General features: G+C 34.3%; 1 protein-coding gene and 1 long non-coding RNA gene across 10 annotated transcripts in view; both read left to right on the top strand.

The window, feature by feature from the left end:
* The window catches only part of ZNRF2 (zinc and ring finger 2), a 91,047-nt gene extending 74,471 nt beyond the window's left edge, over window positions 1-16,576 (top strand). Inside the window, exons 4-5 of one of the 2 annotated variants that reach the window (XM_031454518.2) lie at window positions 4,628-4,707; window positions 5,371-16,576. In XM_031454518.2, coding sequence (XP_031310378.2) covers window positions 4,628-4,685 — 58 coding nt within the window. In that variant the 3' untranslated portion in view covers window positions 4,686-4,707; window positions 5,371-16,576. The remainder of the gene's footprint in view (window positions 1-4,627; window positions 4,708-5,370) is intronic. The other variant, XM_064487480.1, reaches the window with a different exon arrangement.
* A 4,588-nt stretch (window positions 16,577-21,164) lies between these two features.
* Window positions 21,165-26,725, top strand: part of LOC105095843 (uncharacterized) — a 44,057-nt gene continuing 38,496 nt past the window's right edge. For 3 of the 8 annotated variants that reach the window (XR_010381635.1, XR_010381634.1, XR_010381628.1), the window contains exon 1: window positions 21,165-26,718. This is a non-coding gene — a long non-coding RNA (uncharacterized LOC105095843). The remainder of the gene's footprint in view (window positions 26,719-26,725) is intronic. The other 5 variants (XR_010381629.1, XR_010381630.1, XR_010381631.1 and 2 more) reach the window with 5 other exon arrangements.

Genomic DNA, 26,725 nt, shown 5'->3' with positions numbered 1-26,725 from the left:
AAAAAAAAATTCACAGGAAAGACCACAAAACCAAAAGTTGATTTTTTGAAGAGAGTAATAAAATAGATAAGCCTCTGGCAGGGCTGTCTCTAGAAGGGAAAAATAAACAATATAGGAATGAAAAGTTACATAGAACTTTAGATATGGCAGAAATTAAAAATAATCAGAATTCTGTGAAAAATTTTATACTTTTCAGTTTAAAAATGTAAACAAAACAAGCAGTTTCCTTAAAAATGTATTGCCGAAAATGATTCAGAAAGAAATAAGGAAACCTGAATCGACTCATAACTGTCATAAGTAGTTATTAAGGCTAACTCTGAAAAACAGCAAATATTTTTTAAAAAACCAAACCAAAAACCTACATACAGGCCTACAACAACAGTTTGACAGCAAGTTCTAAAGAACACAATGTTAACAATCATAAATTCCCCCCAAAAGTAGAAGATGGAAGGTTCTCCCATTTATTTTATGAGAATAGTATAAACTTGATACCTATATCAGACAAGAACCGTATAAGAAAGAAAATTAGAAGGCACTCTTATTTATGAACATAAGTGCAAAAATCCAAAAACATATTAGCAAACCAAATTCATCAATATATATCTAAAATAATGCCTCTTAACCAAATTGGATTTATACTAGGAATGCAAAGGCACTGTAAGGTTAGAAAATTTGTAATTTACCACCTTAACAAAGAAGAAAGACCATATTAACTTACTAAATGTGAGAAAACTTTCAGTAAAATTCTCTACTTATTGTTAGTAGTAATTTAAAAATAAGAGCAAAGAATAAATATCACATAATGTATTAAAATTAATAAGAATTCAACAGTGTTGCCAGATATAAGCTCAATACATGAAAATCTGTTTCATTCATCCCAGTAAGAAAAAATATAGATACCTTTTCTTTTGGAATAGTAACATTAACAGCAACAGAAACTACAACAGGAATATGGTACATTAAGAATAAATTCTACAAAGGATATTCAGGACTTTAAAAGTTTATTGAAATTTATAATAGAAGGTCTAAAATAAATATGGAGGCATATTTTGTGGATAGGAAAACTTGGTGTCATAAAGATGTCACTGCACCCCATATACTATTCAAATCAAATCTCAACAATTTTTTTCATGTAACTTAAATTGATTCTAAAATACAAATGGACAAAGAACAAAGGGCTAGGAGCAGTCAAGACACTCATGAAGCAAGAAAGCCATACTGCGGGGAACTTGTCCTATACAAATTCGTAATAAGACTATTAAAACAGTGTGGAAAGGCAGGTCAGTGGGACAGAAGAGTCAGTAAACACTCATGCATATATGGGGAGACAGCACAGCACAAAAGGCTACAAGCGCAGACTATTGGAAGTCAGGACTCTGAAGATTCAAATCCAGCCCCTCCCCTACTTCACTGTGTGATCTCGCTCAAGTTACTTAATTTTTCTCTCTCATTCTGTAAAATAAGACAGTAGTACCAACATCATAGCGTCGTTAGGTTTTAAATGAAGTATTTTTAGAAAGTTCTGGCACATAATAGATGCTATATAAGTGTTGTTTAACTAATTGAATAAATGAAAAAATTAGTTTACCAGAGGTGGTATTACAGTGTAGTAAAGATAAGAATGAATTATTCAGTGAACGGTACTGGATCAGTTGGTTATTTATACGAAAAAATAATGAATCCTTATTTTACATTTGAAATAAGAATTGATTCCATATTGAATTATGTCTGCCTATGGAAACCAAATCTAAAGAGTTGGAAAGAATATAAAGAAATGTTCTTAACCTCATAGTAAGGAATTATTTTGAGGGCTAAGATAACTCTCCCCATAAAAGCTTAAAAGTTGATAAATATGACTATTTTGAAATTTAAAACTTTTTTACATCACGATATGTGAAAAAGCAAATCAGTCTTCAGACTAAGAGTGTTTTTCAATACACATAACAAAAGTTTGATGTCTGGAACAGTACTCTCCTTCAGCAACTTTCTGCAATGCAGTTAGCTCATTTCTATTGGTAAATGGTAGAATGATGACAATATAATGACTTGATCTTACTGGTTCATACATAAAATATTATATTCTTCAGCACATTGATGTTTTGCTTCATCAAATAAAAGCAGATATGAAAGCAAGCCATGGAAGAATACAGTACTATAAGGATACCCACACATTGAATGTTCTCACGCTCCGTTCAGTTAAGCTTTGGGATTTATTTTAGAAGTACTTGTTTACTTCATAGTTCTCAGATTTTGTGCATTGGCTTTTGTCTTCATAACCCAATGTATCGATCCATTCTTACTCTTTATGTCAAGCTAACCTCACCCTTAAAAAAAAATCCTTTGTTTGCAGAGGTATTTTGTTTATTTGGGATGAACACATCTTTGTTCTGGTTACAATGTATTGTTTGAATGGTCTTACTTTAACCTGTTTTTTTCTCATAAGTTTGTAGAAAATAAAGTTCATCAAAAACATGTATTTTATAGCTGAAATATCGGAATAATAATTTTTTACAGATCTATAAGAAAAGACAAGTCAAAATAGAAAAATAGGCAACAATTGTTAACAGTTCATAAAAAGGAAACCCAAGTGTCCAGTAAACAAACAAATATAAGTTGATATACTTGACAGGTAGGTCTGTAGTAATAGCTCTGAGTGATACAGATCCTGCAATTTAGTAATTTCACTCCCAGGTGTATGCCCTGGAGAGACTCAATCTTGTGATCCAGGACAGTGCTACTGCTTACTACTCAGTGCGCAGATTCAGGGTGAGATAAAGAAGCTTACACCAGAATGTAAATCAATACAATGCTGTCTTCATTGAGAAAGTCTTGCGTTGATTAAAAATAAGTCAATCAAAACAGTGTGTTTGGAGGACTGGTAAACAAATAGTTCGTGGATTAGCACTGTGTGGACCATGCTTTGAGGAGCACGGCTTAAGAGATGTAAAAGAATGTTCATAGCATTGCTGAAAGTGTCCATCAGTAAAAGAATGAATAAATTGCAGTATGCTTATATGATGAAACACTTTATACAATGAAAATGTAAAAACTAGAGCCTTATATATTAACAGTTGCAAAACTCAAACAAAGTGACTGAAAAAATGCCATTAGAAGAAAGCATGCCACAAAGGTAGTGTTGAAATAAAATTTAAAACATGAAACCAGTATTGTATGTTGTTTTGGAATACACGCATATAAGGTTATAGAGTAAGAAAATGCCTAAGAATGAAAAGTACTAAATTCAGGAGAGTGATTTCCTGCTGGAGTTTGGAGAGCGGAATATATTTTAAATAATGTGGGTTGATAGCAATTTATGTGCGAAGAACCTGGGATTTTAAATGGTTACTTTGTCAAGATGAGCTGAAATCGCATAGTTGTAAAATAAGTACCCATTTTAGATCACACAGGTACAATTCAGATGTACTGGGAATTTTTAACACATCTGGAGTATTTTGTTAGTTCTCAGTACTTCGTTGTTGAGAGGTACTCTGGTAGACCAGGGGGCCTCTAGAGCTGCGTGAGTAGGATAGAGAGCAGGCTGAAAACATAAACTGAATTGAGCATGTTTATTAGACAGCAGAAGTCTTAATGGCAACAGAAATTGTTTTAGGTATTTGTAAAAATGTCTTTTGGATGTCTTTTTTCCTTTTAATTTTATCCGTGATTTTTACTGTGAGAATAACACATATTAATTTTGCCCTTCAAAATATTACCCAAGCCTTCTGGCTTTGTAGCTTATGCAAATTTGACATGTGTCAACAATTAGAATGTTGAACAGTTTAAATCCTGCTTGGGTAACTTCCTAGCCATTGGGCAAGTTACTTAAACTTCTTAAGGACTTGAGTTTATCGGTAGAACTTCATGCAGTGATAGAAGTGTTTTATACCTGTGCTGTCTAGTAGAGTAGCCACCAGCCATGTGGCTGTTGAGCGCTTGAAGTGTTGCTAGTGCGACTGAGAAACTGCATTTTTCTTTTCTTTAATTTTAATGAATTTAAATTTAAAGAGCCACGTGGCTTACTGCATTGGAGAGTATAGATCTTTAATGAGGATAATTAGATATGCACCCTAATTAACTTCTTATGAAATCATGAAATACTTACAAATACAAATAGATGATGGTGTATTTATTTGTATATGTATATGTATTGCAGAACAGGGTAGAAATACTCAGTACTCACATCACATATAGATATGTTCTTTTAAAATGCAACACACTGTTGTTGAGAATCAAAATTTAAAAGTTTGTTAGGTGGCACAAACTGGTTGACATTTGCATAAATGAACAAGTGTTTTAAAGAGAGAAATATCTGTCCAGATTTGTCATTTAATTTTGAATATTGGTAAAGTGGTGGTTCTTTAGATTCTCTTTTGGAAATGGTTGCCCTGTTTAAACTTTAAAGTACTTTATAGCATAATTTTGGAAAGATTTATTTCCTTAACTGCTTAGAATAATCAAAATGTAATAAACATATTCTTGTCCTTTACTTATATTTGCCAAATATCATTTAAAATATTTATTTTTTTCTGCAAAAATATATTAATGTCAGGAAGTAAGCATTTTTATTATGGCTGTCATGATCTAAATAAACAAGTGTTTCGGTTTTTCTGGTTTTGTTCTTTTCTAGCTGCATAGATGAATGGTTTGAAGTAAATAGATCTTGCCCTGAGCACCCTTCAGATTAAGCATCAGCTTCTTGTTTTATAGGTAACTCTCCCTTTTTGTTTTATTTGTTTTTTAAATTATAACCTAAGTTATACATTCTCAGCCACCATTTTTATTCACTCATTTATTCACTGAGATGTGTGTGTGTGTTCCAGAGATTGTGTTAGTCAATTTAATCTTTCAGTTTTGTTTCCTCAGCGTATAATAGCAATGCCTATCTATATATAATAGGCAAAAAAAAAAAACCTGAATCAAATTTTAAACCAAATACAGAATTTGTTTTGCACTGTTGTAGCTTATTCATGATTCTGCATTATCTGAAAATGTTTAGTGAATTGAATGAAAATCTCACTTGAGTATTGCTTTTTTTTCATATTCCATGAAGTGAATGAAATAGCATTTTTAGCTTTGAAAGAAATTGTTACCTCCATATATATGAAAAGCATTTTATAAGAAGACTTGCAAAAATGATATAAAACATTGTGTTTTACATGAAGGCAGACTATTTTAGCCAGTCTTAGAATTGTTTTGGAAGGAGCTAGAGCCTCCATGTTGCAGAACACTAGTTTTATGAGTTTTTAGAATACTAAGTATATGAAAATTTACAGTCTAAAGCAATGTTCATGGGGAAATGGATGTTGTATTTTGATTTGTATTACTATTATGGACCACTGCTTAAACTAAATGTATCCACTTTTAACACAGGTTTCCTTGTCTTTTCAAGATGCTTGAAAAACCAAGAGGATATGAGGATCTGTCTCTGGAAAAAACAAAAACAAAAAAATATAGGCACACTCAGCCAGAAATCTAAGTTCTGTGAGACTCAGTAATGCAGAGATGGACAATCATACAGGAAAAAAAAATCCTGCTGAAGAGAGGACAGTTGCCACAGAACTCAGTGTACCAAACATGCAATTTAAAGGACACACAGGGATTTTGAAAATGCTGCACATCCCTTAATAGTCATCTACGTAGGTAATACTGATAAACATTTTGTATTCAGACGCCAAAGTTAACTGATTTAAAAGTTGATTTACTTTTTATTAAGTTCTCTAGAGCTGTGCAACTATTTGTGTTTGATTTGTTCTGGTTTTTAGTTTGGGGTCCCTGTATTTTCCCCAACATGATGTTCTTGCACTCATCTATTCTTAAGTTGAAGACCACATAATTTACTTCTTATAAAAGTCTTAAATGTGACACCAAGAAATGTAATCAAGCAGTAAAACATTCTCTGAATGTAGTCCATGATCTCAAGTTCAATTTTTTTTCCAAGAGTGGAAAATAGACTTCTGTGTAGAAACTAAAGTATGTTAATATTTTAAATTAAAGATTTAACATTATCAGAATGTGTCCAAAGAGTAAAATGAAGTTACATAATTACATTTTAATTAACTAAATCTAGGATTATCTACTGAATTGCAGTTTATTAAATATATTATTTCCTTTTAAATAAAACTGCTCAACAGGTAATCAGCAATGAATCATCTTGCAGCTATGCAACTTTAAAAAAAATATGAATTACCAATTTTAAGTGCTGCCAGCTATAATAACTTTTTTAACGGGTATTTTTGTTTGTTCTTTTCATGTAATTATTTTATTGTGCTTTGCATCTCCAGGCAGTTTTCCCACATTTGAGTAAAATGTTTAGCAGGTTGTAAACTTAATAACTTACGAAAAGGGTAAAATAAAATTTTCTTGAGTGGAACTTGGAATAATTTGAGGGACATTTTTATATACTTTTAAAAATCAGAATTTAATTGGGATGCCAGATTTATAGCAATTTGCATATTTAATTTTCCAGATAATCTGGAGGTTAGCATTTGATAAATGATTTTTTAAAGCAAATATGAAGATTTTGTTAATTTTTAATTTATTAATGTGTTATTACTGTAATTGAAAATGTTACAGAGACTTTTAAATTCAGTCTTGTATAGAAAGAAATGTATTAAGCAAAATCATGTGAATAAATATTCCCACAAAATACATCTGAATGGTTAAAAAATACTGGAAGAGAGTTATCAGGGCTGCAATAGTGAATGTCTTTTTTTTTTAATATCAAAAATACCAGTAAATAGATTTCATGTTTTCAAAATAGGGAAAATGTTATCAGTGAACAATTTAAGCAGTGCACTTTACTCCGTGTAATTGAAAGTTGCACAGTACTCTTTCCTTATTTTAAGCTTTCTTTAATGTGTTTGAGTATTTGCTTTTCTGTTTACTGCTGCTATTCTTATCCTTCTCAAAAATTTTCCCTGCTTTATTGCTTCTGTTTCATATTTTTTAAAAGGGCACGTACAGGAGCAACTGCTGCTACCCAGAAAAATTTGTGTATTATAAACAATTGAAAAGAGTTTTTAAGTGCTTTCTGTGTGGTTCTAGGCCAGATAACATTTTCCCTAAAGTTACGCTGTGAAATGCCTTTTGTTATGCTGCAGTTGATAAAAGAATCCAAAACCTCCATTGTGATAGCTTGACAGCACAGTTTCATAGGTGCTTTTTTAACCATTTATGGAAAATATTCTTCCCTCAAGGAAAATATTCTTTCCTTAATTATTTTCTGTTATCATGAAATCTTAATATGAATACATTTTGTTTTATGTTTTCAATTTTGTAAGCTTTTTCACACAGCCACCCCCCCATACACCCCAGGAAAATCTCTTAGAATGTAAATAATTCTTTATTTCTACTGGTATATTGTTATGCTAAGAGTTATTTTGTTGTCTTCCATTCTTAAAGGAAAAGATTTCCTATAGCTGTGCTAGTTAATTTTCTGATATAATTTACTCATTGACTTTTAAAATTTCTTGGCCTAAGTTCACTGTTCCTTTTTTATCCTGTACCATACTCTCACAATCTTATTCACTTAGCCTTTGTCATAAGGCTCTGTGCTGCAGCTCCTACAATAGTAGCTCCTGTAGTTTAAAGGAAAGTTTAGTGTTTGTCAGTATTAGTGTTCTACTTGATTATTTGTCTAGAACAATATGTACTTAAGTCTGTTTTAGTAATCCCTTTTATGTTACAATTTTTAAAAGTTAACTTTTTTTTTAACTTTATATTCAGTCTACATCAGTGACTTCCTAAAAAGAATTTAGGAATTGAAGAGAAAATGGTTTTAAAGCTCAGATGCTCCAGTTTTTATTCAAAGTTGCTATTCTGGAAAATATTAGAAGTAATATTGTACATAATGTTACTTATAATATTTGTAAATTTATATACGAACACTGAATGGTGTAAGTAGGACAGAAAATCACGTTAGATGTTTCAATGTAGTAGCTGAAACTGCTGACAACAATATTGTGGGAGATAAAGATTGAAAGCCTAGGTTATTAAGCTTTCTAGAATCTTTGTAAATACTCATTTTCAAATAAGATCACAGTTGGGTATATACAAAGCAGTATGTTCTGAAATTTCACTTTAGTGCCACTCTTTTCTTCATATGGGGTTTATTGCCAATTTTGACTCATTTGACTTTGATCTGACTCCACCACCCCCCCTTCCCTCGAATGGATAAGAGTGTAAGAATGTATGAGAGCATAATCATTGTCTTCTTTTGGCTCTTTGCCCAAGAAATAGAATAAGACTAGTCTTTTTTTCATATCTGTTTTTCATATCTGGTTATAAATCACGGATATAGGTTGTGTTTTAAGAGCAGTGTTTGTGATTAAAAGATAAACAGTAGTTTCTATAACTGATTTTTTGTGTGTGTGGTAGCCAAAACAACTAAAAAGTCATGTTGTTAACTGTTGCATACTATGTAGGTTTTAGTTTCTTAGTGCAAGTCTTTTGTTTCTTTTAAATATAATGTAGTTATTTCAGTTTTCACCTACTAAACACTTTACTAGAATGTAGCTCCAAAATGCCTGAGGAGCATATTTACAGTATGTATTTTGAAACGATTTCAGTTTAAATGAGTTAATGAAAATGGCAAGTTTTTTTTTCCAAAGCTTATTTTGCTTTCTTAATTTGGGTGTAGTAAAGTGTAAGAACGATTGTTTAAAGTAACATAGCAAGACATAGGAATACTCCTTTAAATGAAAAGAGACTAAATTCAATGTAAATATTACCCAATTTTATTTACCAACTTGGAGAGTCGAAGAAGGGAAATTTCCTAACAATAAGCTACATTTGAACAAAGCATGAAACTCTATTTCAAATTCAAGAATAATTGAACTTATCATCTGATTGACATCCACATTATGCATTGATAATAATATTCAAATCATCTTATACTTTCATAGAGGAAGTTTCCATATAAAATCAGATTATTAAGAACTTTGTAAAACTGCATAGAGGTAAATATTGCTTATCAAATATGAGTGCAGTCTGTTAGTTGCAGGAAGTCTGCTAGTTCATTTGGGCCGTTTTCTTGCATTTTGATTTATCCTGAGGTAAACTCGGTACATACTAATAATAGGTAGTTAAGTGTCCCTTGTTCTCATAGAGATATTTTCTAAGTTAAAAAAAAATTCTGGCGTGCCAGTATTTTGTCTTTGGCCCATTCCCCTTTATTTCTGGAGTAGGTAACTTGTGATTTTTCCTTTGCTATATTGTGAAGAACAATAGTTGCACTATCTGTGTTACTGTCCACTTTTCTTCTCTAACCAATTCTTTTCATTCTGAAACTAAATTGTTACTTGGTTTTCTTTACAGGAAATTGCTACTTGGTATACTCCTAGTAGTGATCCTTATTCAGGAACACCTGGTAAAACTTTTTTGATAATAACTTAACTAGATAATATTTTGAGTACCATACTCTGTGAATACTGTGCTTAACTGGGAAACTGAGTGTTCTTTTCAGATCACAGAATTCCTGTATTGAATGGGAAGTACCTGGTCTTTTAAGGCAGCTGATTCTCTATGGAAGGTAATTAGGCATCAAAGAAAACCAGGTATGTTAATATTTAGTTTTAGTTGAAAGTGCAACATTACTATGCTTAGGGGAGTTGGTATATTTTCAGATACTTAGCCATCATTAATTTTAGACCAATGGCTAATGGTAAGATGGATTGTTGGTTACTTATTTATAGAGAGGCAAAGAGCAACATGGTATAAACTCACATCCCAGAAATGAAAATTTTTAAAGTGATATTATAATATATATTAATCGACATTGTTCTTCTTAACTCTGTCCTGGCTGTGAGGCACCTGTCAGGTCACCAAGTCTTAGAAGTGACTGATTTCTCTTATTACCGAATTCTCACATCTTCCTTTTTGATTTGTTATGCTGAGATTGATAAGTACTGATGATTTATGTTTATAAACTTACAGCTCTGCTGGTACCTTGTTACCAGTGAACCTGGTGCCAGCATCTTGAAAAGATTGCATTGTTAGTCAAAAGCATTTTGAACACCTGTGTGCATATAATACAATTCGCAGACCCCATAGGGAGATCCAAAAGAGCTTTTGGAATTTGATGATGATATTGATCTTTATTACAGCAGTCCATTACATTTTGTTGCTTTGCAATGACTATTTGAGTTTCCTTGTTTGAAAGTCATAATAATAATAGATATTTATCTCTGTTGCTCTGTTCATGGTTTCCGCAACTCTTCTGTAATACTTCTTAATTTCCTCTATTAGAAAATATTTGCCTGTTAAATAAGGTATCAAAAGCATCAATCACAAGAAATATAGAAAATGTATTAGGAACAACTTGTATTAGTATGTTCTAACCTAAAATAGAACGATTCATTATTGATATTTTAATAAATAAAAACTCCAAATTACCTTGCCACATCATCCCATTATTTAGAAGTATAAAATAAGAATACTTTTAAGGAAATTTGTCATATCCACCCCTATGTCCAGAAGTTGACAGTACATTACAAACTGAGAACGGTCTGAGTGCTGAAAGGTTACCATGAATTAACTGATGTCACAGTTCCTGTATCTGTTTTTGTATCTCCATTACCACAAAATTGAATCCAAAAATATTAAAATTATGTTCTAGCTTAAGAAATGGCTGTTTGTAGTGGTAATGGACAAAGAGGTCTTTCTTCATTACCATAAAATACAAAGTAAAGATGTACTTTGAAATTTCTAATGTAAAACCCACTAGGTAAATTTGTAATTGAAATATGATTGGAGAGCTTTAAGTTTTGGGGACGGATGGTCTGCCAGTGCACAATCATAACTTTGAAAAATTTAGGTTGTATCTTAGTAACATTCCATTATGTTTTTAAAAGGAGAGTAGTCTTTGAAGCACAGTGTTCATGACGGAAGAGGTGTTGAATTTTGTAGGATAGTGGTTAAGAATGTGAGTTCTGAAGCCAGTTTGCCTAGTTTTGCCATCTTTGTGACTTTGGGCAAGATAATTCTCTATGTCTCGCCTTTGCCTATAAAAAGAGGTAATATTACTGCCTACCTCAAGGTTACTTTCCTCAAGGTGAGGATTAAATGGGAAGGTACATGTATGTACCAGAGTAAGTGCTTAATAATGTTAGTAATTCTTATAAACAATAAAAATATTTGTGCCCATCTATGAATAAATAATTTGTGTTACTCTCTTCAGTCATGAGGTATAGGAGTACTTCATAGACCTTAACTGATACGTTTAAGAAACCCAGGATTATGGAGGGCATTGTGGATTCTGCTCTTCCCTCTCGCAAAAAACCAGAGGTTTATTATTTCAGCAAGTATATATTAAGCACTGCTTAGTTCTGCGGACTGTTAGGGAAGCAAGAATATAGAAATCAGAGATAGCTGACCTCCAGGAACTTAATCTTTAGTGGATGAAGCAAGTAAGTAGAGCATGTAACAAAGAGTAATAAATGCTCTGATAGACATACACAGGGTGTTGTGGAGGTAGTAAGAAGGGTCATTAAACTCAGACTAGGCAAGAAAATGATTAAACTAAGTCTTTAAGAACAAATAGATCATAGCTCTAGGGGATATGGATAAAAGGATATGTGGAGTGGGAGGTTAGAAAGGGTATTCCCAAGGCAGAAAGCATAGCACATACCAGTGTGACACTCCGGGAGAATTGCTATGTCTAGAGAGGTAAGCAGGTAACAAATCATGAAGGGATGTGCTTGCCATACTATGATTGAGGGGTTTTAAGCAGGAAAAAGGCAATCAGATTTATCCTTCAGATTAGAGAGGAATGAGACTAGAGGCAGATCTGTTAGAAAGTTTATAGTAATTCAGGCAAGATGATGAGGGGCAAAACAAGAGCAATGACAGTAGGGAAGGCAAAGTTGGAAGATTGTAAAGATTTAAGAGAGTTGAGTTAACACATCTTGGTAGTCACTGAGATGTAAGGGGTAAAATCAGGACCACTCCTAGTTGTACTTTTTCCAAAACTTGAAGGGTTGAATCTTAAGGACAGAATCTCTCTCCCTGGGGAAAGCTCATTATACCAGAAGTTCCTGCTGTAAAACCAGAGATAAAGAGCACCAGTTCTAACATGAAGGATCTTAAATGGGAGGCAGAGCCTTGAGAGAGAAGCCCAACAGGAATAGTTGGCAAGTTGTGAGAAAGCAGAGAGAGAGAGAGAGAGAGAGAGTGTGTGTGTGTGTGTGTGTGTGAGACTGTGTGGCTCTGTGTGACTGTTAGGGCTTAGGAGGTGTCTAGACAAAAATGTGACCAGCACTGTTAGAAGTGCATGGTAAGTGGGCTACACTGAGCTAGTTTAACGACATCTAGGTTGGTTGATTTGGACTCCTCCCGCCATGTCCCCCTTAACCTCAGATGCCTGTTGGAGTAGGACCATGCTTTCCCAGGTTTGCTTAGTGAAATGCTGAGATGCACTTTGAAACATTCTTGAGATTTTCCCTTTGATTCATTTGTCCCATACTCTTTCCATTGTACTAGTCTTCTTAGACATTCACAACGTAAGTAAGCTACTCTTGGAAGCAGTCTTTTTAGAAGTAGACAGGAAGGATAAATCCTGCTCTCCTGATGGATGCTGCTGTTGGGATGAGTGGGTTAGGCTACACAAGAGGAGGACCAGAAGAGGTTTATTAGTTCCTGCAAGACTGGGTTAATGCCAGCTCCATCATGATCTTTGTTTAGCAAACGACAGAAAATGAGGACTGGTAAACTTATATTTAGTTCCAGGAGAGGCAGCAGAAACCTTGGGATATCCTTGTATTAGATTAGGTCAAGGAGTCAGTTCGCTAATCTAATACAACATATCCATAGGAACACCCTTTCAGAAACTGCTCCAAATTGGTTCAAAGGTGCTCCTGTAGGTAACTTGGAACTTCCTAGACTAGGAATTTCTACAAAGCAAGGCCTGTGAGAATAATAGAAACTTAACACCTGAAAGGGAACTGTTCTAAAATGTCAAAAATGCTTGTATTCATAAATATTACTACATGATTTAAAATTTGGTTTCCCACGTTAAATATAGTAAAAATAATTTTTGCAGTAACTTAATGACAGAATTATTAAATTCTCCCATAGAGTGCCTTGTTCCTGTGATTCTTTCCCATGAGCTTATGAATTCAGTGTTCATTATTTTATGAGATTTAAAAACTACATGACCAAAAAAATATCTTCCCAACAAAGTCAAGAGATTTTAAATGCTTTCAGATTGGCTTGATCATTTACTAGCTGGGTTACTGAAAGCAAATTGTTTAATATTAGCAATGTAAATTTATATTTCAGAAAAATATCAAATAACTATGTCATGAACCTTTCAAAGTAACTCATTAATAATTGAAATGTTATTAAATCTATAAATGTTAAGGGTATTCATTGTTCAAATATTCAGAAGGTTATCTATCAAGGAAGTCAAATGGTATACAGTTCAACTGTTGTCTAACTAAAACATTGCAAATGTCCAAATGTCTTAGGGTATTTCAGTGTCAAAACTAGTATTTTAGTATGTAATCAGTATAAAAACTATCAATGAGATATTTTACATTCTTTTTGTCTTCCAGTCTTTGAAATCTGGTGGTATATTTTGTATTTATATATAGCACTTCAGTATTTAGAAATAGCCACATTTTAAGTGTTTAAGACTCATGTGATTAGTGGCTACCATTTGGGTGCTCAAGTCTAGATGACTCTGGGATGTTGATTTTCTGCTGAATCTATCTTTACCTGAATATTTTTTGAAGGTTTTATAATTCCAATGTTGTGAAACCTGAGTCTCTCAGTTAACTACACATGAGCAGAGCTAGTCCTATGTTGTTACTAAATTGAGGCAGAGTTTCCAGAGTTTTTTATTGAAAAGGACTGGAAATATCTCGAAAAGGTTGATAGTCTAACAAATCTTCTTCATATGCTTTCAGAGATGTCACTGGCTTTTGCTGTAATTAGTTTTTTGGTGAGCACACACAGGCTGAATAACTGGTCAGTTTTATAGTTAGTTAACGTGTGTGTGAGGTTTTAGCCAGATAACCAATAGGAATTGTAAGCAGCGCTGACAAATAGCTCTAGTCAGAGTTGTCCCCAGTTGATCTCTGTGGGGCAGTTTCATGAGTTTCAGACCTTCTAGCCAATAGTTGACTTTTTACCACATCTGTGCTTAAACTTCTAACTTTGTTCACTTATTCACAAACCTGAGTCTCTTGAAAATCCAGCTTGAGAGTCACCAATAGTCGGTTCTAAGCTCTCTTCAGTACGATACTCTCTAGTTTTTGTGGGGATTCTTTGCTCAAATGCCCTGTTGAAAGGAGTCAGGGGTGGCATTGCCAGGGATTTTGTCTGCAAGGATGGGCTACACCTATGGAGGACAAATATTATGCTCCTCTGAGTTGGGATCTGCGTAAGCAAGTGATTTTCAATAGTTGGTTAAAAATTAGATCAACTAGAGGTAAGAAGGGAGGGCAGAGGCAGCTTTATAAAGATTAAAGAGTCTACCCCAGAGACTCTGAGTTGATTGTTCTGGTGTGATCCTGTTGTATAACCAGTGTACAACCTTTATCTAGGGTTTTCTCACACCCCCAGAATAGGGTGTCAGCTCTTGAGGAGGAGAGTACCAAGCATGTCTCAGACCTCTGCAGCTAAGCCCTGGCTTCATCCCCTCCAGCTCTCTTTCCTGCTTGATCAAACTCTTCATTCTTTTTGAATGAGAAAACTGCTCCTGTATCATTATGCATCCTTCCCAACTCAGCTGTTCATAGAATAAACTGCCTGATTCGGCCAGGCTCACGTACTTTTTTTGCACAGCGAAGTTTGTGGTTTCCTAAAAGCCCTTTCTGCCTCCAGAATATGGCTCTGACAGATCAAAAGCCCTTTGGGTTCCAGGCTCTTGTCTCTTCCTTTGGCTTTCAAAAACTCGACTTTGACACTCAAAATTGAGCAGTGATGTCTTTTGTTTTATCCTTATTGTCTTTCCTTACTAAAGCAGCAGCTGCTCGTAAGTCACTGAGTAAGTTGCCATAAGCAACTAGAAATGCAAGGAATGAAAAATGTAGCAGTTAATAATTCAAAAATAGCATTTTATTACATTCACATCAATCACCAGAAAGCCACTGTGGTGTAACTGTATGTGGGCATGTGAGTAACTAGTCTCATATAGTTTTCATTCTTAGAGTTAATGATAATTTTCAGAAGACTCACCATGAAGAAGAATGTGTGGGAGTTACTTGAATGAGAATGCAGGGTAAACTGAGGAGGTTCATTCATTTAGCACGTATTTATTGAGCAGTTGATAGATGTACAATATTGTGTGAGACACTGTATGTACACTGATGGGGAAAAAAAAGACAGTTCCTGCCCTTAGGGAGCTAATGGTTCAGTATTCCTAGCAGAAGTTGGTTATCCGCTATGACATAGCAAATATATAAATAACATGGGTGAGTGAAACCTAGTTTTTTTTTTCTTTCCAGTTTTATGGAGATGTAATTGACATACAGCACTGTATAAGTTTAAGGTGTACAGCATAATACTTTGACTTACACACATCATGAAATGATTACCACAGTAAGTTTAGTGAACATCCAGCATCTCATACAGATACAAAATTAAGAAAAAAGAAAATATATTTTCCTTGTGATGAGTACTTGTAGGATCTACTCTCTTAGCAACTTTCATGTATCACACATCAGTATTAATTACATTTATCGTGTTGTACATTACATTTCTAGTACTTACTTATCTTGTAACTTGAAGTTTATGCCTTTTGACCACCTTCTAACCTGGTTCTTGAATAAGCATTTGTGTTAGAACTTTCAAGGCGTAAGATTATTAAAGTCACTGGAAAATACTACTTCATGTGACTATGCATATGCTGATAGTTTTATACCTTATGCCAGAACCTGGTGTGTGTGTCAGTGCTGCTGGAGCAAAACGAAAACAGATGAAAGCGCTACCAAACACTAGGATTGCAGTAAAGACAGCTGGATGGATTTGTTAACTCATTCCATTTTGAGAGGACTGTTTCCTCAATGAGAATAATGTTATATTTCTAATCAAGTTTTTTTTGTTCTCGGCTTATTAAAAATAACTAATAGGTTATAATTTACATACAACAAAACATCCATTTTAAGTGTACAATCTGATCAGAGTTTGGACACACATATACACCTGTGTATGTATCATCACAACCAAGATGAGTACATTTCCATCACCCCTCAAAAGTTACCTCTAGCTTCTTTACAGTCAGTTTTCATCTACCCATCCTCAACCCTGGACAGCCATTGACCTGCTTTGTGCCACTAGAGATTAGATGAAAACATTTAGTGTGTACTTTATTTGTGTCAGGCTGGTTTGGCTCAGCATGTCTGTGAGAGGCATCAGTGCTGTTGCTTGAATCTTTTCTTTTTTTATTGCTCAGTAGTATTCTAATGTATGAATGTGAATATACTACAGTTTGTTATCCATTCTTTAATTTGTGGGCACCTGAGCTATTTCTAGTTTGGGACTGTTATGAATAAAGTGGCTGTGAACATTTATATATAAATCTTTATGTGAACATGTGATTTAATTTCTCTTTAATAAATACCTAGGAGTGGAATTACTGAGTTGTATGGTAAATACTTGTTTCACTATATAAGATACTGCCCATTGTTTTCAGGGTGGCTGTACCATTTTACATTTCCACCAGCAATGCATGAGGGTTTTGCCTCATAGCAACACTTGCTATTGTCAGTCTTTTCAATTTTGGCCATTCTGGTGGTATGTTGCGGTATCTTGCGATTTAGTTGAATTTACCTAACCACTAATAATGTTGAGCATCTTTTTATGTACTCATTTGCCACTCATATATTCTTTGGTGAAAGATCTGTTCAAATCTTTATCCCATTACTTTTACATTTTGTTAAGGTATAATTTACATGCCATAAAATCCAACCGCTTCAAAAGTGTACAATTCCATGGTTTTTATTGTATTTATGAAGTTGTATAATCCGTAGCATAATCTAATTTTGTAATATTTCCATCACCATAAACTTCATACCCATTAGCAATCTCTCCCCATTTCCCCCTCCTCCAGCCATTAGGCAACAACTAATCTATATTCTGCCTCCATAATTTCCCTTTTCTGGATATTTCCTAGAAATGGAATCATATAAAATACGGTCTTTTGCATATAGCTTCTTTGACCTAACAGTGTTTCTGAGGTTCACCCATGTTTATCATGTATTAACAATTCTTATTTTTACTGAATAGTATTCTATTTTATGTATATACCACATTTGTTCTTTCACCAGTTGATAGAAATTTGGATTTTTTTCCACTTTTTTTGGCTGTTATGAATAATGCTATAGGAACATTTGCCTTCACGTCTTTATGTAGACGTATATTTTTCATTTGTCTTAGGTAAGTACCTAGAAGTAGAATTGCTGAGTTATATGTATGCAGCCTTACATCCCATCCCATCCTGGGATGTAGTGGAGGTTCATTCAGTATTATCTCATCCCCGTATCACTGTGTTAATTTTCTGCTATTCTGCTCACCTGTTGCTTGTCACAACGAATATCTCATTTTCAGACAAGCTAAAAAGTTGGCCTTTCCTGGTTGCCACCAAGATGACACTGTTTCCAACAGTACCTCTGAACGAGTTTTCTTATATTTTGCTCCAAATCAGTTCAGTCCCCTGCAGCAGGGAGGCTCCAGGTACTCATAGTTTGCCCCACTCATGTAGAACTACATGAGGTTTCTGGGGGGAAGTGGAGCTATTCCAGGCTGAAATGCTGGGCTCCCACTGTTTTTGCTAAGATTTAGTAGGTTTTCTTAAGTAAGTGTTTCTCAGTTTGTTGCATGCCTTTGGCCAATTTCCAAAGATTTGAAAAGATTGTTTTGACAGTTTTGTCAAATGTTATTTTGTGGGGGAGAAAATTTGCCATATGCCCTACCCAGTTCTTCCTGAAGTCTCACTGGGCTGCTCGTTTTTAAATATGTCGTGCATCATCTTACTGAGTTGCAAGAGTTCTTCATATATTCTGCATACGAATCTTTTTACCAGATAAATGATTTGTAAATACTTTGTCTGTGGCTTGCCTTTTCATTTTCTTAACAGTGTCTTTGAAAGAGCAAAAGTTTAAAACTTTGATGAATTTCAGTTTCTTAATTAGTTTTTTTCTTGTTTGTACTTTTTCTGTCCTAAGAAATCCTTGCCTAATACAAAGTCACAGAGATTTTCTTCGTAGCTCTTACATTTAGATCAGTGGTACAATTTAAGATAATTTTTGCATATTGTGTGAAGGTAAGTATTGAGGTTTATGTTTATCCATGAAAATGGCTCTCCAGTTTATTCCAGATCATTTGTTGAAATGATTCTCTTTTCCTTGTTGAATTAACTAGGCATTTATATTGAAAATCAAATAACTATATGTGTGGATCTGTTTCTGGTCTCCATTTTGTTCCATTGAACTGTATGTCTATACTTGTACCAGTATTACACTATCTTTACTATTGTAGATTTATAGTAAGCCTTAAGTCATTACCTTCAGTTTTGAAAAAAATTTTGCTGGGCATAGATTTCTAAATAGTCACTTTTTGTTTTTGTTTTATTTTCCTTCAGTACTTTAAAGATACTTCGTCATTGTCTTCTATCTTACATAGCTTCAGGCAAGAAGTTTGCCATCATTCTTTTAAAAAATTTTTAAATTGAAATGTAATTCGCATACCATAATATCCACCATTTTGAAGTGTACAATTCAGTGTTTTTAGTATATTCAGAAAGTTATGCAGCCATCACCACTAAATTCCAGAGCATTTACATTACTCCAAAAGGAAACCCCATGCCCATCAGTAGTTATACCCCATTGTTCCCTTCCCCCGTTGCCCCTGGTAACCATTAAATTACTTTCTATAGCTCTGCCTGTTCTGGACATTTCCAAATAGAATCATAGAATATGTGTCCTTTTCTATCTTGTTTCTTTCACTTAGCATAATGTTCTCATGGTTCATCCATGATATAATACATAGCAGCACTTCAGTTTTGTTTAAGGTCGAGCAATATTCCATTGTGTGGATATACTACATTTTTTTGATGGACATTAGGGTTTCCTTTTTTAGCTACCTTGAATAGTATTTGTACAAGGCTTTCTGTAAACATACATTTTCAATTACGTTGGGCATATACCTAGTAGTAGAATTGCTGGGTCATACATATGGCAACTTTATGACCAATTTTCTGGAAATTGCCAGACTCTTTCCAAAATGGCTGCACCATTTTACATTCTCACTATATGTATAGCATTGTATAAAGGTTCCAATTTCTACACATCCTCACCAACATCTGTTACTGTTCAGCTTTTTTCTTTTTTTTTTTTTATTGACTTACATAGTCAGTTTACAGTGTTGTGTCAATTTCTCATCTCTTTTAATATAGCCATTCCCGTGGCTATGTGAACTGGTATCTCCTTGTGGCTTTGATTTGCATTTCTGTGACTGTGTTCAGCACCTTTTCATGTGCTTGTTGGCCATTTATTTATCTTCCTTATGTCTTCAGATGTGTTCCCCATCTTTACTTGTCTTTCTATTGAGTTTTAAGAGTTATGTTTGTTATGGGTTCCTAGACCCTTATCATATATATGACTTACAGATATTTTCTCCTGTTTTGTGAGTTGTCTTTTTGCTTTTTGACAGTGACTTTTGAAGCACCGATGAAGTCCAGTTTTGTCTTTTTTTTTTTCTTTGGCTGTTTGTGCTTAGGTATCATCTGAGAAACCATTGCCTAATCCAAAATTACAATAATTTTATAATTTTAGCCCTTGCATTTAGGTCTTTGATCCATTTGGAGTTAATTTTTGTATACAGTATGAGGTATAGAGGGCCAACTTCATTCTCTTGCGTGTGACTATCCAGCTGTTCCAGCATTATTTGTTGAAAAGATTGTTTTTCCTCCATTGAACTATCTTGCTTCCCTTTTTGAAAATCATTTGACTACAAATGCATTAATTTTTTTACTCTTAATTTTATTTCATTGATTTATGTCTGTCCTTATTCTAGTATCTAGTACCTGTCCTGGTAACTGTATATTTATGATAGGTTTTGAAACTGAGAAGTGTTCTTGGCTTAGAAATGTAGAAAGTTTTCCATGGCACTTGATCTAAAGGTGATACTGGTTTGTAAGTATTAGCATAGCTTTACATTTTTCATGTAGTAAATCATGATGTAATCCAAATGATTGGAAGATCCTCAATTGGGCATTCTTCCACTATTAAGAGTTGACAGATCTTGGCTTTATAGTGTTTTCGTAAATACTCTAGTGTACTTTCTCTTATCGAGCAAGGTGGGAACTCAAACAATGTTTATAGTTGCTGGTATTTGAATTGTTAGCTGATAGTCAAGTCCGGACAGCTTTTAAAAAATCTTTCATTGGGATAATGCAAAAGTAAGTATGTAAGAACTCATAAATGCAAAGAAAAAGTAAGACTACCTCAAATCTTACTGTATAGATAACCACAGTTAATATTTGGTGAATATACTCTCACTTAAAATCTGCACAAACATAATTTTACATAAATTGTCATACCATCTCTGTTGTCTTTCGGCCTGTACATTCAACAAATGTAAATATCTTTGTCATTAAATACAGATCTACTTCATAATTTTGATATCATACTATTATTGATGTAACTATAACTTCATTAATAAATTGTTGAAATTTCAAGTTGTTTACACTGCAACCAACAGGACATGTGAGTTTAAATTTTCCCATACTTTAGGCAAAAATGAGTTTTGTCACTTTTTCTATCTTGCTATTTTGATAGAGTATCAGTTTTCATTAAATTTCTTTCATTATGACTAGTTGAAAATCTTTTTATTAGTGTCTTGGCCATTTGTATCTTTGTGAATTATTTATGACTTTAGCCTATTTGTTTTTTTCCCTTAGTGGTTTATCTTAAGATATTTTTAAATATTAAGACTATTAATCTTTAATATGGATTGCAGATATGTTTTTCAGTTTGTCATTTGTCTTTGAATCTTATTTATGGTAATGCTTTTTCTTATGGTTTTTGTTTTGTCTTTTTTCTATTAAAACATTTATCTTTCTATAAAAATAATCACATTTATCAATTTTTGCTTTTATGTTTTTGACCTTTGTGGTCATATTTAGAAGGATTTTACTCATCTTAAGTTTACATAAGTAACTTGAATTTTCTCCTGATACTTTTATATGTAATTCATTTAAAAATTTAATCCATTTATTATAATAACTTTTTAAAAATTGTGTAATTTTTTATTCTGCAACTATATTTGAGAAATAGGTGTATTAGGAGATGGATTTTACTTTACTTGGGGAAAATCAATTAAGCTTTCTAAGTCCCACTGTGCTAATGCTGGAATAAGCTTTTATTATGTTGAGATATATTCCCTCTATACCCACTTTAGGAAAGGTTTTTATCATATATTGGTGTTGAATTTTATCAAATGCTTTTTCTGCATCTATTGAGATGATCATGTGTTTTTTTAACCTTTCTCTTGTTGATGTGGTGTATCACATTGATTGATTTGCGTATGTTGAACCATCCTTGTGTTCCTGGGATAAACCCAACCTGATCGTGGTATATGATCTTTTTATGTGCTGTTGGATTCTGTTTGCTAATATTTTGTTGAGGATTTTTGCATCTATGTTCATCACTGGTACTGGCCTCTAATTTAATGCTGGTATAAGAATTGATGATGAGATACAATTTTTTTATATACAATATTTATGCTCTTTCTCCAGATCCTCACTTGGCTGGTTCTTTCTCAATATTCAGATCTCTGCATGAATGTCACTTGCTCAGATAGGCTGTGTCTGACCACTCTGTCTAGATCCTCTCCAGTCACTCTGGTGAAGACTGTACCCATCGTTCTGTATTGTTGTCCCTGTTTAATTTTCTTCTGCTATGACATTCTGTGAAAGAAACTTACTTATCCACCAGTATCTCTTGAAATTATAAATTAAAAAGAAGGCAAGTGAAGAATATTACAATTTAATATAAAAATGAAATTGTGGAATCATCTAATTCCAGGGACATAGGTTGACCACACTTAATGATGGTAAAAATAGAACTATTAACCTATTCACATCAGCCTTTTGATAGTTGTTTTATTAAGGTTTTGTGTTATAAGCTTATGCTGATAAAAGTGATATCTTGTATTTTGGAATACTCACTCTGTGCTAGCCATCATGGTAAGCACAGATATCTCATTTAATTCCTACAACAACCCTTTCAGAAAGGGATTTTCATCCTCATGTTCACAGATGAGGAAACTTGGGGAGGTTAAGTGATTTGACCAAGAGAAAAGTATTGGTAGATGACTGAACTGAAATTACGATTATGAACATCAAAATTCTTGGCTTTATAAATCTGATAGTATACCACCAGAAGTTTATAGAGAGGTTATGAAAGCAGAGTTGATAAGATGTTCATCTAGGAAATGATATCAGAAGTAAACCCTTTTTATCTTGTTGGATTAGTGAAGCTGTCTTATGGTAAATAGTTTGCTTGATTGATTGTGGGACATCTCGATAGAGGTTAAACTAAGAGAGGACAGATGTGTCATGGACTTTGGGGACTCTGTACCTCCAAAGGCAGATTGAGTGGAAACCTCAAGGCCCAGTGAAGGGGAGTAGGCCCTAAGTTGTAGGTCAGTTTGGAGAGGTTATAGGGCTTAATGTTTATAGATTTATTTAGACACTTAATTTGCAGCTGAGTAGATTAAGTCTCCTCTTAAACCTCACCTGAGTGTTTCTGGGAGTTTTTAACACCTCTGATTTGAAATATAGTACTTTAATATTATAACCAAACTCTATGTTTTCAGTCACATGTACTGTTCTTTTCCACATACCCTAAATCCCAGTTGAAATCATTTGCCAAATCCTCTGTAGACCTTTTTAGCAACCCAAGGGAATGGATGTCTAGATTATTTTTCCCTCATACATTTGCCTGTGAACATTCCACCATTCTATAAGGCCTTTCAAAATGCCCTTTCTTAGAGAAAGCTGCTTCTGATTGTGCTAACTCCTTGTGAACCACCCCCATAATTAATTTGTAAATACTTCTTTCTTTACACTTGGCCTAATACCTTTTATTATTTTCTCGTCTGATTCCATCTAGTAGACTTTAAGCCAGAGGGTAGACTGATTTTAAATCATGTCTGCAGATTCTTTGCTATTTCCTCAATCAAGAGGTAAAATACCAACTTCACTTCTCTTGAGCATGAGCTGGCCCTACTAATTTCTAACTAATGCAGCCAAAGGGATGCTGTGTAACTTCCGAGACATGGTTAGAAAAGGCAGTGCTGCTTCTTCATGGCACTATCGGGAAGCTCTCTCATGGAACCAAGTTTCCTTGCTGTGAGGAGGCCCAGGCCACATCAGCTGCCAGACACGTGCATGAGGAAGCCTTCTGGATGACTCCAGTCCCAGCCACTGGCAGCCTGCAACCATCTGAGAGACCCCAAGCGAGAACCACCTGGCTGGGTGTACTCAACCTCCAGGATTGTGAGAGATGATAACATACGGTATTGCTGTTTCATGCCACTGAAGTTGGGGATGCTTTGATACACAGCAATCAATAACTAGAACAGAGACCTTCCCTAGAAACACTGGAGAACCTCTCCTGGAATGGTCCTTCACCATTTCCGTGTTTGGCCACTTGCTTCTCAAGCAGTGGCCAAGGTGTGTGTTTTCTCTAAATCCCCCGTCGACCCAGGCTGCTTATCTACTGAAAGCTTCTCTTTGTCTCAGTATCCTGATGCTTTTGAAAATCCTTGCAGTTAAGAGAAACGTGTAGACAACTTTGCAAAAATTGGCAAGTATTAAATCGATAAAATTACTACTAAATTCAAGCAAGCAAGAAAGTGGTTAAAACAGTTTGAAACAGTTAACCCGTTCTCTTTAAGCCCTTCCTGAATGTCAGTGGCTTGTTTTAGAGATTTATTAGCCACTTACATGCCGCTTAGTTCATATTCAGTTTTGCTTATTAATCATAGGAGCTGAAATGGGCTGCTTAAAATTGTTTTGAGCTTAAGGTAAAGCAAAGGAAAAGGTATCTTGGTTGACAGTTCTAATGATTCATCCCCTAGATATTTAAAAATAAATTTTTTTCAGCAAAATACTGGATATTGGTTATAGAAATTTTCAAAAATACAAGTAAAGCACAAAGGAGAAAACATGTTTTTCCTTTCTGCATCTCCCCAGGGATTTTTTTTTTCTTCTTAATATGTTGATATATGTCATTCCAGACTTTTCTATGCCTGTGTATTCATGGGATGCCATTATATAATATCAGATCATGTGACTCCTCTCCTAAAAATCCTTCATGGATCCCATCTTACTCAAAGTCACAGCTGAGGTCTTTACCATGACCTAAATGACCCTATGATGTCTGGGGTGTGTGTGCATGCATACACAGATGTTTACATTCCAGTCGCTCTTTCTCTCATTTCCCCCACTCTCCTTCTTCCCCTGAGGCCACACTGGTCTTTTGATGTTTCTAAAGTATACCAGGCGAGCCCCTACCCTAGGGCCTTTGCACTTGCTCTTCCCTCTAGCTGTGGCACTTCCTTCAGGTCTCTGCAGGCTTCCCCTGTAACAGATTTTGTTACTTTTGCTCAGCTGTTGCCTCATCAGAGAGACCTTAACCTTACAATATAAAATGAGAACACCTTACCACCTTGTTGGTCTGCCAGCACCCTCATATTCCCTATTTACCTTACCCTGCTTTACTCTTTCCATATCATCTGACAAATTTGGCCCATAAGCCTTAGTTTGCTGGCTTGTGTTCTAGGAGATTTAGGTGTTATATCTAGTCTATGATTCATTTCCAGTTTTTTTTTTTTTAACACAGTGCAAAGTATGAGTTGAAGTATGTCTTTTTTTTTTCTTTTTGCATATGAAAGCCCAGTTATTTTAGCACAACTTGTTAAAATGACTGTTCTTACTCTGATTAATTATATTTGTATTATGTCAAAAATCTGTTGTCCGTACATGTGTGGATTCATTTCTAGATTCTCTATTCTGCTTGTTTTTCTGCCCTTCCCCACTACTACATTGTCTTGATTGCTGAAGCTTTGTCTTGAAATGAGGCAGTGTGAGTCCTCCAACTTTATTCTTTTTTTCCAAAATATTTTAGTTTTTCTTGTTTTCCCTCCCTCCTCCCTCCCTTCTTCCTCCCTCCATCCACCCCCCCGCCCCCGGCCCCGTCTCTCTTGTTATGTTGGCTAGGATCTCCAGTATGATGTGAATGGAAGTACTAAAAGCTGAGAACCTTACTTGTTCTTGAACTTGAAAGGAAAGCATTCAGTCTCACTACTAAGGTTTTGTTAGCTGTAGTTTTTTTGTAGATGCCTTTTATAAAACTGAGCAACTTGCCTTTTGTTCCTGTTCCCTAGGAGGATTTATTATGAGTGAATATTGAATTTTGTCAAATGCTTTTTCTCTGTTGAAATGATAGTAAGATTTTTCTTTAATCTGCTAATATGATAAATTCACTGATTGATTTTAAATCTTGAACCAACGTTTTATATATTTCTGGATTCAGTTTGCTAATATTAGTTAAGGGTTTTTTTTTTTTTTGCATCTATGTCCATGAGGGATATTGGTTTGTAGTTTTCTTGCAGTATCTTTGGTTTTGTTATCAGGATAATGAAGGGCTCATTAAAATAATTGGAAAGTGTTCCTTCCTCTTTTATTTTATTTTTTTAAATAAATTATTTTTATTTTAAATACATAAAATAAATTATTTATATAAAATTATTTTATTTTAAAATATTTTAAATTCTATTTTATTTCATTTTTATTTTATACAGAATGCTGTAAAATTTCCTCTGTGCCCTGCTTTAGCAATAGCCCACAAACTGATATGTTGTTGGTTGAAAAAGATGAAAACTAATATATTGTTGGTTGAATGAAAAGATGAAAGGTTGTAGGATGAGGTGGGTAGTCTATATTGGGAGTATAAATAACATTTGTCACATTAGGCTTGAGCCAACTGCTTGTCCCTTGAGGCAGGTGGATACTCTGAGTGAAGGCAAAGAATTCTTCCAAATCAGGCTGGAGTCTCTGAAGAGAACAGACTGACCATTGCCACAGGGAAAACCCCAGTATCTGTTCCCACTCCTAAGTGAGCTTATAATGTCTGTACTATAGTGATTTCAGCGGAAGTATTTTGTTGACTTCAGGTAGTTTCCAATTTTTATAAGACTGAAGGATTGGGGTTAATAAATAAAAGGAAATTTCAATATCATAAAAACCTACTGTCTGAAGTATATAAAGTAACAGCTGTCACTTTAAATTTTTGTCAGTGAGGTCAGGTTGGAAATGAAAATAATCTATCAGTCAGTTAGATTTAGAGCAGTAACTGGACTGAGAAAAACACGAGGGGTTTTGCCTTTTCTTAAATTGCAGAGTTGGTGAGAGAGTGAAAATACAACAGTGAGAACATGTGAACGCATTCTGTGAAACCATGAGGTGATGGCTAGGGGGCACCAAAGTACGGTAACAAATAAGATTAGCAGTAAAGCAGAAGAAAATCTGAGATACCAGGAAATTAATCTTCTGCCATGTTGGGTAGAAGCCGTCTGCTTTGTCATCATCTCCTCCATCTGACAGGGTCTTTGGTTAGCAGTCTCCATCTGCAGAGCATCTGCTCCTGGAGGATTTTTAAGGCTTGAGAGCTTCAGATCTCCTGGAAAGGTCTATTTCATCAAGACTCAAAGGTAGTTT

The sequence above is a fragment of the Camelus dromedarius genome, chromosome 7, assembly GCF_036321535.1.
Source record: "Camelus dromedarius isolate mCamDro1 chromosome 7, mCamDro1.pat, whole genome shotgun sequence".
Lineage (NCBI taxonomy): Eukaryota > Metazoa > Chordata > Mammalia > Artiodactyla > Camelidae > Camelus > Camelus dromedarius.
The sequence above is the reverse complement of the archived record's forward strand: the minus strand, read 5'-3'. Positions and strand labels throughout refer to the sequence as shown.